This window comes from Numenius arquata, chromosome 6, assembly GCF_964106895.1.
Source record: "Numenius arquata chromosome 6, bNumArq3.hap1.1, whole genome shotgun sequence".
NCBI classification, from domain to species: Eukaryota; Metazoa; Chordata; class Aves; order Charadriiformes; family Scolopacidae; genus Numenius; species Numenius arquata.
The window spans coordinates 53,519,425-53,532,499 of NC_133581.1; the positions used below are offsets into that span (position 1 = coordinate 53,519,425).

Below are 13,075 nucleotides of genomic sequence, written 5' to 3' on the forward strand. Positions count from 1 at the left end.
AAGTGAAATGATTTATTCTAAGGTATTCTTCAGGACTCTCTGAAGTAGAATAGAGCGTTTCACCTTAAGAGGTTATAAATCTCACACCCTGTATCTTTTGTGATAGAAATGAACAATTCTACAAGCCACAAAATAATTAAGCTTGCGTTATCTTTATTTTTATTTGAAAGACCATCACTTTTCAAAGGATTAATGCCATTTGTAAAGAAGGGGGCAATATCAATATTTTTAAGCTTTGCTAAAACAGATACAGCTCCCAATAACGCTCGCTTTAAAAGAGCGTTTAAACCTTTAACCCACACAGCTAGTACAAGATCACTATTGAATTCCTACCTTTAGCCTCAGTTTTACAAATATATGTATAAATTCACAGCACTGATCCTTTAGTTTAGAAAGTTTTTAATTCTGTAATGTTTTGTTACTTAAAATATTTATTTTTTAAAATTTATTAATATAAGCCATTTAGTTTGCATAGGACTCAAAGATGTGTATTCTCCAGGTATCAACAAAGCAAGTATTACATAAGGAACTCAAACCTTCACTCATGCTCACCTCAGATGTAGCATTTAAAAACAATTCCAGAGCCTTCTGGTTTTGTTAATTTTTTTCTTTTAAAAAAGTTCTTAAAAAAACCCATAAATATGTATGTGTGTATATATATTTTTTTATATACATATGCCCTGTAGTGAAATCAAATCATAAATATGTTAGCGAGAAGGAAGAACAGTGAGTGCTGTGTGATCAAGAAGCTTTCCACTGATTTGAGATGGGAAGTGCTAGAGAAGCACATAAGAGTATGCCACAAGAGAGAGTGGTATCGGTTTTAAAATAAATCAATTAACATAGAATAGGAGAAATGCACAGCCTCTGATAGTATCCTCAAGCCCACAGAGTTTTCCCACCAGGAAAATCTACCGATTATCTTGTGGCAAATACAGTATTTCTAAATTAGGGGAGGTTCTTGATCAGGGCTTTTTACACCCTTTTTCAGATGTATTTGATATTTACGCAGACAAGATACTGGACTACAATCACCACTCATCTGCTTAAAACAGTTCCTCCAGTTAAAAGCAAGCAGGGAGTAAGTCTGTTAAATCAACCATATCCTAAACACTAAATGTATTATTAAACATATTTAGATCTTTCCATTCAGGTTCTTAGTGCAAGAAGCCCTTTGGGTCTTTCTTACAAAAGAGAAGTAAATCAGTCCTTTCGTAAGTTGAGCTGTTTTTGCTAAATGAAAACATTTATTTCAGCACTATCATTCTTTCCCCATCACCAGTACTACAGCTCTTCTGTTCTACAAAACAAAAAACAAATAAAAGTTTTAGCATGCTATACCACACAATAAATAAACTAAGACTGTATTAGATTATTGTCAATATTCAATAAATGAAGCCTCGCTACAGCATTTGATCCACTATGCATTAGTGAACTAAGTTGACCGTTAAGATTTCAATTAAGGAAAATAAGCAAATATTTTTGGTTTTACCATTTCAATTTTAATACAGTTCAAAAAAAAAAAAGTAAATGTTATGCATGGCAATGTTTATTAAACAATCACATTTCATTTAAGCATTAAAATGCAGCAGTCTGGAAAAGCTGCCAGAAACAATGTTTGGCTTCAGAAAAGGCGATTATGAAATTACTTCCAATAAAATTCAAATACTCTCTTGTCTGTTGATTAGTTGAATGCTTTAGACTGGAAGGAACAAAAAGTGCAAATCAGCTGAATGTTACTTTCAAAAGTAAAGTCTTAGTGTCCTACAAGCAGTTACTGAAAGGCCTCACCTTAATCTTCATGATAAAGGACAAAATTCTCCAATTTCTATACAATTATAACTTACTGTAACATTTCAAGCAACGTAACATTATTAATAAAACAAAATTTCAGAATATAACTGCAGTATTCTGCCTACCATGAGCACCTTTTTTTCCTTTCCTTTTTTTGTTTTTCTTTTAAAATCTAATTCGCTTGACATGAGATGGTATGAGATACATTCTCACTGCAAAACTGGAAACTTACATGGAACAATACAGTTACAACCACTTATAGGAACATGTTCCAGCTTAAGGTAATTTATATATCTAAATATACTACTTTTACATGAAAATCTCTGATTCACAATGTGGTATTCTATTTCTGCTGATGCACTTTCAGAGAAGTGACTCCCCGCAGTGTAACTAAATGTTGACCTGCAGCTTAGCCTTTTGCAAAAAGACTGCCCTGTTGCATACTGTTGGTTATTGGAGGACTTGTAAATAAATGAACAAAGGTTAACAGATAACATTTGACATATGGGCAAATCTTAAGCATTTAGAAATTATTTTTAAAATATATATACATTTTTTTTAAATTCCAACACAATGATTCAGCGGCAATTTGAAATAAAAACAGATTAGTTTTCTGGTTCCTAAATCACTTGAGAATCACTTCATAGACAGAGATAGTGAAAAACAGTGTGATTATTGCCTTATAAAGGCTCTAAGAATACACTAGCAAACAATTTGTTCTTGTAAAAATCTTTAAAAATATTGTGGAAACATGTTCTTATATGTGGGTACTGCTGCTTGAAACCGAACAGTTGGATGACATCCAGACAACTATTACAATTTTCCAAAAGCAAAGCAGCTTATAAGCATAATAAACAAATGGTAATTTTGCTAAAATTTAGACCTAATTTAGTAATTTGTAGAATGACACTTTCAAACTGTGCAACACAAAATAATGTAGCCAACAGTAACATACAGGTACACCATTTAATATTTATTATATGCATTTTATATACATTATTTTTCAACAGCTGTACTTTTGCTATGTGGTACAATCTTAAAAATTTGCTGATTCATAGTTTGTAAAACAGAAACCTTACAAAACTCATCAAAACTTGCAAACTGATCAGAAAAGTTTTGTGGAAGACTAGAAAAAATACTTTATTGTATTAATCATGCATTACACAAACAAAATCTTTAGTTACACCATAAACTGAAGCACATCTGAAAATAAAATAAAAGCAGGGAATAACTAGTCAAAACACAGCAGATTTATGAATCTTGAATCAACTACTTTTGTATTCTATTTGAAATGCAAATAAAAATATTTTTCACTCCAAAAGTTCTGAAACAAATTGGTTTTTGGAATCAACTCCACTCCAGGTACTTAACCAGAGGAAAAAGAAATTCTTGGTTTGCAACTTTAGAATTATCAAATGTCCCATTTTCTCATCTATTTTAGACTGTTCAAAGAGTGCCGTAATAGATATACAGGGCCCTTTAACACACTACATAAAAGGATATAAAGACCAACAAAAAGTGAAATAAATAACAATAGGCCATTAGCAAGATGGGTAATCCTTGATAAATAAACTCGTAAATACAGTAAGATGTACAAAATATCACATAGTGATAGGATGCCAAGATTAATTTTTTTTTTTTAAAGAGTTCATTCGGGGGTGTTAACCCCTCTGTGTTTCATTTGAACACTTTTTACAGTCCTTTATTTATGAAGACAGTTATGCGATGATGATGAATTAGCATCCTTATGCAAGGACTTAGCTGAGCTGTATTAGGCAAAAGAAGGGAAGAGTGTGGTTACACGGCAGCGGGTCAGTGAGATCTCTGTGTTTTAGGGTTCTATAATGCAGAAAAACATTATCAATACAATCTTGAGCACTGTTGTGACAGGCTAAATATATAAAAAGACTTATAAAAACTAGAATTTTATCCAAACATTTTGTGCAACTAATGCTAAAATATTTTAAGTTAAATTTCCTTTTCTTTAAAGCAAAATAAAAGTTTAAAAGGGGAATCTGTGGCATTCAACTGATAAACAGAAGATTACTAAGAGATGAAAAGAAAGCTACTCTTGGAGCTCACTTCCCCCCACAAGAGCACCACATTCCTAACCCTAAGGCAGCACACAGAGTCCAAAATAAAAGTCTTTTGTAAGATCAGACTCCACGTTTGCTTAAAGACACCTAAAGAACAGACATACGCTCAGTTCATATCCAGTCAAGGCTACAAATACTGGTTTTCTTTTTTGTATTTCTCCCCACCCCCCCAAATACAGTAATTACAGTTAAATGGATGAGCCTGACATTGTTCAAGATATGGTGACTTTTCACCAACTTATACCACATAAGAGCCTCCACCCAGGCAGATCAGATGTAGTGTCTTATTGGTAACCTTATCATTGATGGCAGTGACGCATTCCCTCTTTTTTGTCCAAACAGACCTGCTGTTACGATGCAGGTTTGTTCTGCTGTGTCACACAAACACTTTGGCAAGGGCATCAGCTCCTGCACTGGCAATATACGCTTTTGACGGATGAAATGCTACATCATAAATTGATTCATCCAGCTTTTTCCTATGAGCTGTTATTTCTTGCACACATGTCTTGCTGTCCAAATTCCATAACCTAATGGAACAATCATGGCCTGTTTAGGAAACAAGGAAAAAGAAGAGAAAAGATAGATTTGTCAGACACTTAAGTGCATCATAAATGCAAAATTTTTAGAGCATACAGAATATGAAAAAAAAAGCTTACTTCCAGACATTAAATAGATTCCATTAGGATCTACAGCTAGACTTGTGACAGCATCCAAGTGAGCAACCATAGAATGGATCATTTTACCTAAAAGCAAAATAAACAGTGAATTTCCTGTGAAGTATTGTTTCTTTTAAACGTAACATTCCCATTAAATGCAATACAGAATAACACACTTATTTAGACTCCAATAATATTTGAATGATACAATTCTATCAGAAATTATTATGTTTCGATTGCAGACTCTTGCATAAGCATGTGGATAAATGACAACTCTGAAAAAGGCATTTCCATTATAAGCACTCTTTTTATCCACCTGGCATCTTTACTGGGAGTAATGACAATAAAGACGAATCCTAAAATGACTGGGTGAGAACCTAAATTTTTAGTCCCTTACATGTCCTAATGTCTGCTCCAGTAGGACAAAGTGCTGATGAAGCTTTGTAAAAAGAGACTTACTGAGTTATACCAAAGGTCCATCTAACTCTGTCATTGTTAAGAGGGAGGCTATTGGTGATAAACCAGGGAAAAAAATAAAAACAAGGCAACTATAAAAGTGATACTTGCCCAGAATACTCTCCAGCTTCTAACAGTTAACCTTTCAGTTATGTCACAAACCAGAGGTGTTACCTCTGCATTCAACTACTTTTAATGCATTTCTTTCCAGTGACCTCCGTTCCTGGACTCTTAATATTAATATATCTTTCAGCATCTCATGATGCTTTATGGAAGGAGTTCCAAAATGTTTAACTGCATGTAAGAACAGCCACCTCCTCCTGTTTTGAACCTGTCACCTGTTGGGGGTTATCAACTGAACCTTAGTTCATGTACTGGAAAAGAAAGCAAATAAATCCCAGTAAGATCATGACCAACATGAAGAAAATGTATCATCTTTGTCTGTCTTCCTGAAGAATCTCAGCCTATTTAGTTTCTAAGATTCTTCCTGAATAAGCTAAAAGCTACTCAAGATCTCTGATAATTTTTTTAACCATATCCCTTTTGAGATAAGGGAGACTGGAGGAACACTAAGTATGCATGTGGATACACCAAAATTCATACAAAGGTATTAACAATGACTCTGTTGTTTATTCCTTTCCTTCCTCCTAACAATTTTGCTGTTCTGACTGCTAAGCAACGAACTAACATTTTCATCCAACCTCTTCTTGTAACTCCAAGGTTTTACCTTGAGTAAGAACAGTCAGCCTAATGAGTATTATTTTATATTATAAAGTTTGTTTTTCCTTACATGCATCATTTCATATTTATCCACATGGAATTTAATTTGGCTGCTCTTAAGTCTATTAAGATCTTCAGTTCTTCCTCATCAGACTTCATCTTCAATACCCTGAATTAATGAATGTCAGTAAACTGTCAACATACTGTCCCCTGTCCAGATGATTTATGTTACGTTGAACTATTGCTGATCCCTCCAGGACCTGGTAATTTTTTATTTCACAAAATGACCATTTACTTCTACATTCTGTTTCCTATCTTTCACCCAATTATTTGTTCATGGAAGATTTTTCTCCTTATACTGCATCTTTATTTCTTTAAAGTAACAAATTTCAATTTCAGGACAATCATTGCAACACATTTAATGCCCACAATTCAAAAACATACATTCAGGGAAGGTGAGAGGGTGAGAAAATGTCTAGCTTTTTGCCTTTAAAACAAAAAAACCCCCAAAACCACCATCCCTGACTTGGTCCAAACCAAACCCACTTGAAACAGGGAGTTTGCACATGTGCTTAAAGTCAGCTTATGCTGATGTCTTTTTTTTTTCTTCCAGCTTTTATCCATGTAGGATAACATGCAGGAAGCAACTGAATAATTTGACAAACAATAAGTTTATGTTTGTTCTTAAAATTATTCCAACCTTTTTGTCACGACAGACTGCAGTTTTTCCCTATTTTCTTTCCCCCTCTTTTCTGTTTTATAAACTTAATCAGCAACTTCAGTATCACACAGTGACTACAATGATTTTAGGGTTATTTCTTGCCCTAACAGGCACAAAGCGATGTTCTTTACTACTGAGAAGCACGGAAATGATGAAGATAGGAAGAAAATGGCAGACATTCTATAAATTAGCAAAGCGCTAACTTAAGAGGACCTTCTTGTCCCTCACAACTATCTCTGCAGGTTTTGACAGTTATTTTCTGACTCCTGAAATCACAATTGTAATGAACATCACTGTTTCATAGAAAAGGTACTGAAGAAGTTTAATCTCAGAAATACCAAAGGTTCTCTTTTGTGTAAAACTGCATCACTAGTAAGTTTTCTACAAATGGATTCTCATTATTCCCATCCAGATTTACTTTAAACAAACTCATACATACAAGTTAGGTTCTCTTCATCCTTACCCGTTTTGTTGTCAAAAAATTTGATGTGTCTATCTTCATGTGCTGTAATAGTTACAGGAAGCGTGGGATGACTTACTACCTTGTTAATATGATTATTTGATTGTACACCTGAAAATAAAATAAAATAAAAATATTCACCTGCCTTAAAGGAAAGGGTTACAGTTAAAATGAGAATATTTTAGCATTACACTTTAGCTTACTATATCATCTAATATTATATAAATAAAATTAGTAACATTTTAGGAAGAGCATCAGTGAATCTCATAAGAAATAACAGCTTCTTGCTTTACAGGATGGGGCTAGGCCAGGTAGAATCCAGCCACTGTACTGTAATATTAAAGCTGTACAAGTGCTTTATACACATGAAAGATCTTGGAAGTGCAAGCAAACAACCAAGCAAGTACTGCAGGGCAGCACTAACCCAGTAGAAACTGCGGCATCTATAACTTATGTTTAGCACACACCTCTTACACCTTCACATCAAAAAAGATTTAGCTTGGGAAAAAAAAGAAAAGCCAAATAACTGAAGTCAACCCAACCTATTAGATTCTGCCAGATACACTTATATCTTATTTCAACTTAAAGAAACAATGAATGGTCTATAATCTCTTTAGAAGCTTTTAGAATACTCTTTAAAAAAACACTTTCTTATTTTGATATGCCAGTGCTTTAAGGCTGATTCCCTTCATTTCTGTGCTTAATTTTTGTTGATTCCAATTAAGATTCTCTCTTCAAACCAGGAAAGGTATTTCTCCAATTAGTGATGTTCTTTCTCACTATCAATGTTAGTTTTTGCACAAGCTATCCAGAATATAGCTTTTACATGGTTTTGTAGCCTGTGGTGAAATCTTTATTATAAGCTACTTAATACTGCAAGTATAATCACTAAGTAAACTAGACTACTTGGAGGGGAGAAGCAAGTTCTCCCCTTGCATTATTCTTTTAGATCTCTTTTCATAGAAAGGAATGACCAGACACTGGAGGTTTTCCTTATGGAACACTTTCATATGTTCAAGAAAAGAAGGTTCTTCTATCTAGAGTTTCATCAGATATCAATGTCTGTTCCAAGCATCTTTAAACATCTAACCAGCTTTCAAATTGCATGATGCATGACAGCAGCAAAATTTTTTCATTTACTTCACCATATAATAAAACTTGGATAAAGATACCTCATCCAAGATGGACATTTAATACAAAAGAGCTTTACTTACCAGATTCTATTTGCGATGAAAGCATTACCACTGACTGGGATGTTTCTAAATCATAGATGACTGTGCTGCCAGTGTTAAAAGATGCCACCATATGAGCAGGGTCACAACCTATAAAGTCAACTGATGTAGGTATTCCATGCTCTAGAAAGAGAGAAAAGTATCTTTACAAAGAATGAAACGCTTTTAAAACTCTTGGCAGTTTAAACGTTTAGTTTGTTTTATACTTATACTTCAAAGAAGAAATTAGCTTCTTTCTTTAGAATAATGCTACAGCACCAGGATTACTTTATTAAAAGATCTTTTCCCTTTAGTCCTGTTAACTCCATTTAGGTAACGAGCCTGGATGAATCACCAGCTGTCTCATAACACATTTTCAAAATCACTGCAAAAACTTACCTTTCTCTCCATTGTAAGTGCAAATACAGGGCATTTTTTCTGGTGGGTTCCATAATCTAATAGTGCCATCTGCTGAACATGACAGTAAGTGATTCTTTACACTGCTGTAAGCAAGACCCCAGACTGCATCTGTGTGAGCAATTAATGTGCCAGCTAGAACGTTTGGCTCTGGAAAAAACAAAAGTTCAGAAATGAAACCTCTTTAGGGAAGAAGCATTAAATATGTATTACTTGTACTTTAATATATAAATGAAATTCCATTTAAAACTGTCATATAACCCCCCAGCCCTTCCTGTTTAAGCAACAGCTAGGATATTACGCAGGTCATCTTGCACAACCACTGCCAGCTTTCTCAAAAACAAACAAGCAAAAAAGCAAGAAAAGAAAAACAAATAACTATGTCCCTTTTTCCAGATTGATACACACTTGTTACCACCTCCTCTCTGAGGCACTTGCTTCTTCCCTCCAAATTCACCATCTTAAAGATGCTTGGTCACAGCCCTTCCTCTTTACAAGGTGCAAAAGCACCTAAAAAAATCAGCTTTCTACTTAGACACTGATACCTAATGCTGTTTTTACTCAGTGTACTCTGCCGATGGAGGGGCATGCTCTAAAACTTTCAAGCACCCCAATAATTAGAACAAGATGATTTCTGTTGTGGAACAGGGACACACATTCTTATTTTCTTCACATCTTTTAGAGAGGGGTTTTTAATCTATTCTCTACCAGGCATTTAGAAATGAGAGAAAAAGATAAATGGAAAGGAATAAAGCCAGATAAATCACTAAATTTTAGTTTTGCAGGAAATTAGAAACAAGTTGGTCTTGCAACCCAAAACCCCGCTAACAAGCTTCAGGGAGGAAAAAAATCCCATTCGAGCGCTCTCTTTTAAAAATAATTTGAGTAGAGATAGTTCTGTCTGAGGCCCATGAAAATTATACCAACAAACCAGACCATTTTTATAGATTAGACTATATTGAATAAATTTTTAACAGAGAGGCACAATTTGATTTATATATTGGTTTTAAGGGACAGGGTGTAGCAGTCTTCCTAAATCAGTGCAAGATAGCACTGCTTCCCACCCCTCACCATTTCACTGCCACAGATGATGCAGCCTGATGTATTAGCTCCCTCATTATGCTGACACAGGGGAGGAGGAAGAAATCTTGACTCGGTTCCATTCAAGCTTCAGTCAATCACAGAACTGCACCCTTAGAATTACACTAAATGCAAAATGCTGATCACAATAAATGGCAGGAGAGTGATGTGCAGTTTTCCAAGCAGTTACCAGCTCTTTAATTTTAGAGACAGCGGTTATGGGAACTGAGATACGAAATCAGAAGACATGGGACATAATTTTAGTACACTTATCTTAGTTTTCTGAGAATTTCCTATCAGAAGAAATAAATAGTAATTCAAAAATTTGGAATTTTGGTTTAAAGTAGTAATCATTCTTCTTAAAGAGTTATGACTAATTTTTTCTTTACAGCCTAAACCTCAGAAATTGTCAGTTCTATTGTCAGTTGTATTGTCAGTTCTATTGCCAGTTGTATTACAGTTCTATACAAAGTATGTCATCAATGCAAGTGGGAATAAATAATTAATGTTTACCACACACAAAAAGTTGAAAACACAATTTTGTTGATAAATGGCAGTTACATTTCACAAAAGCTCTAAAAAACACATTAGCATCAAGCAGAAAATTAATGTTTAAGACAATGGTCATGAGTTGTTTATCTCTTAAAAGCTACTTACCATAGGTATCATATGGATCCACGTTAGGGCTAGGCATGTTCCACCACTGGATGGTTGCATCAATACCACCACTGAAACACTGTTCTCCATTGGAACTAATTGCCAATGACAATACAGGTCCACTATTGGGAGACAAAGAAGTTTACTGATACTGCCTACAGGACAGAAGTGAAAATTTGGCTATCTACTTTAAAATAAAAAAAATTGGATTGGATTAAGTAGTTAAAAAAATTCGAACTAGAAAATTCTGTTAAAACCTTTTTAAAGTCTCAACAAGCAACACCAACCTGTATTAAAATATTCATAACATATTAGATAAAACTATCCAAATTCAAGAATTCAAAGAACACCACCGTATTTCTCAGAAGCAACAGTAACCACACCTCCAAACAGAAAGTTTATACAGTGCATCTATGCAAATCTAATAGCCAGCTGTGCTGAAAGACGTGGTCATAGCTCCCCTCTGTACCAAACTATGCTCTCATCCTATTTACAACGGACAGTAACCTATGCCCCAGTAAACTGGTTGAGAAAAATGATCCTACAAAGAGTCTTTCTGGCCAAGGTTAGACTTCTACTGGGTTAACTTCTTCAACCTGTTTGCTGTGGTATCAGAGAAGCACAATCAGAAATGAGAATATTTATTATGGTGTGTAATGAAAAACCATCTGCACACAAAGCCGGCAAACTTGAGATGGGAAAAGAAGAATCCTGAGTTGACACCGCAATAAGAGAGAAAATTTTTTTGCCGGGATAGGCCAAAGTAGTAGATAGGGCATGGCAATGAAGTTTTCTCTCTTATTCAAGCCCCTAAAAAAACCAAGAACCCTCTAGTCACTTGCTTGATCCCCTTATTTTTTACTCATTGAATCCACGTTCAATGGTTGGGGTTTTTTTTGTCCTGATGATTGTATCTGTACTTTTAATTTCTCAGGCCTGTATCTGAAGCTACTAGGTGAGGCTAATAAATTCTACTTTTTTTATCTTCACGTATCATATACAAAATCCACAGTCCAATATACAGTCATCACTCAGGTGATTTCATGATCATCTTCTACAATCTCTCCTCTCCGTTGCAACTAACCACATTTACCATTGTTTTATCACGGACTATGCAATTCATGACAGGGACTCAGTATTCACTTGTTTGTACGAGGTATAATGGGCCTTGTCTATACAATGTAAAAATAAATACATTTGTGGCTTTAAAACTGAGGTGTTTTATGAATCCACGTGATAATGACAATACATTTATCAGGCATTAATTATGTCACTTACATGTGGGCCCTAAATGTGTAGATGGGTTCTACATCTAAAGAGGCACTCCTGAAAGAGAAAGAAAGAGTTATTACACTACACGGTATCTACTGAAAACCTCTGACAACATTTAAGATTTTTATCAATTTCAAAGGCATTTAAAACACAACTGATGTTTGACAAAAACCCATATACTTGCTTTTTGGCAGGAACCGTTTTCTGCAAATTCCAAAGTTTTAGAGTATGGTCCTCAGAGGCTGTAACCAGCACAGGCTCTACAGGATGAAAAGCTAATGCCCGCACTCCATCAAAATGACTGCGTAGTGTGTACTTAGGGTTCCATGTCTTTCGGAAGGCATCTTTATTAGCTGGCAGCTTAAAAACAGAAAAGGAAAGAAATAATTTTATCTTGGGTTTAAAAATATGTATAATATATATCTCTCCATGTTTTAGGAAAACGCTACTTTTTGATTCAGCTAATACATGTTCAATCTTAAATTTGCATTTATCTATTGATTTGCCCATATGCATCTGTAACTCCCTCTCTGGCATGCAAGGTAGTCTGCAAATTTTTTTATTGTAATAGTTTCTTTTGTCCCAGAGTGGAATGGAGTACAACGCTGAATATGCAGACAAGAAGCCTAGATTTTCAGACTGGTTTTAACCCTTTTGTGCAATGATAATTTGGTTCTTCTTCCCTGAAGAAAGATAAAGGTTTTATTGATTGTCATATTGTCTGCACACAAAGAAGAGATTACAAATGTCAAACGCTCATTTATCACTTAAGCACAATAAAAATGAGCTTCAGATTGCTAATGAGTGATCTTCCTCAGATGAGCAACCTGACTGAGAACGACAGCAAACACATGAAATTCTTGAATACTTCTACATGTGAAGGTACGCAGAAATAGGTAATCCAAATTTCAATACCCCTTTGTTATGATTTTAAACATAACATTACATATAAATAATTTTTAAAGTCTCTAATGAGTTAAAAATATATTAATGAGACAATAACTTAGTTACTATGTGGAACAATATATGCAAACTTTATGTTTATATATTGTGAATCCAATAGACTGTTAGGCTAAAATACAAATAATTACAGCTCCTTAATGTTAATTAGAGGTAACTCATAAGAGTTACCTGAAAATCTCAAACTCTTCTAGCGACTGCAGGAAACTAATTTAGAGCTTTGAATACAATTTATATTATGCAGAGAGCAGACCCTTAAAAGACTACATCCCACTTGTCCTAAGCCTCCATCATAAGGAGAAATACATGTGCAGGTACTTCTCTCTTCCCCTCAAGTAATTATAAGGGGAGCTTACAAAACTGACTTTAGTTAGATGACCAAAATTAGAAAACTAAGAATAAATGGAAACTAATCCTATCCTCTGCCTCACACACTATCTATTCACCATGTAACATGTTAAAGTATGTTTCTCAACTATAGGCCAGAATCCCCTGTTATCCCAAGATAGAGATAGGTAGGGCCTCTTGTGATAGGACAAGAGGTAATGGTTTTAAACTAAAAGAGGGTAGATTTA

The 13,075-nt window shown here is 34.6% G+C and overlaps 1 protein-coding gene across 2 annotated transcripts in view; it reads right to left on the reverse strand.

The window, feature by feature from the left end:
• Nucleotides 1-1,961: 1,961 nt before the first annotated feature.
• The window catches only part of STRN3 (striatin 3), a 66,079-nt gene continuing 54,965 nt past the window's right edge, over nucleotides 1,962-13,075 (reverse strand). Inside the window, exons 9-16 of one of the 2 annotated variants that reach the window (XM_074150020.1) lie at nucleotides 11,725-11,900; nucleotides 11,547-11,594; nucleotides 10,269-10,390; nucleotides 8,514-8,681; nucleotides 8,118-8,258; nucleotides 6,907-7,014; nucleotides 4,547-4,633; nucleotides 1,962-4,436 (exon numbers count right to left, since the gene is read on the reverse strand). In XM_074150020.1, coding sequence (XP_074006121.1) covers nucleotides 4,267-4,436; nucleotides 4,547-4,633; nucleotides 6,907-7,014; nucleotides 8,118-8,258; nucleotides 8,514-8,681; nucleotides 10,269-10,390; nucleotides 11,547-11,594; nucleotides 11,725-11,900 — 1,020 coding nt within the window. In that variant the 3' untranslated portion in view covers nucleotides 1,962-4,266. The remainder of the gene's footprint in view (nucleotides 4,437-4,546; nucleotides 4,634-6,906; nucleotides 7,015-8,117; nucleotides 8,259-8,513; nucleotides 8,682-10,268; nucleotides 10,391-11,546; nucleotides 11,595-11,724; nucleotides 11,901-13,075) is intronic. The other variant, XM_074150018.1, reaches the window with a different exon arrangement.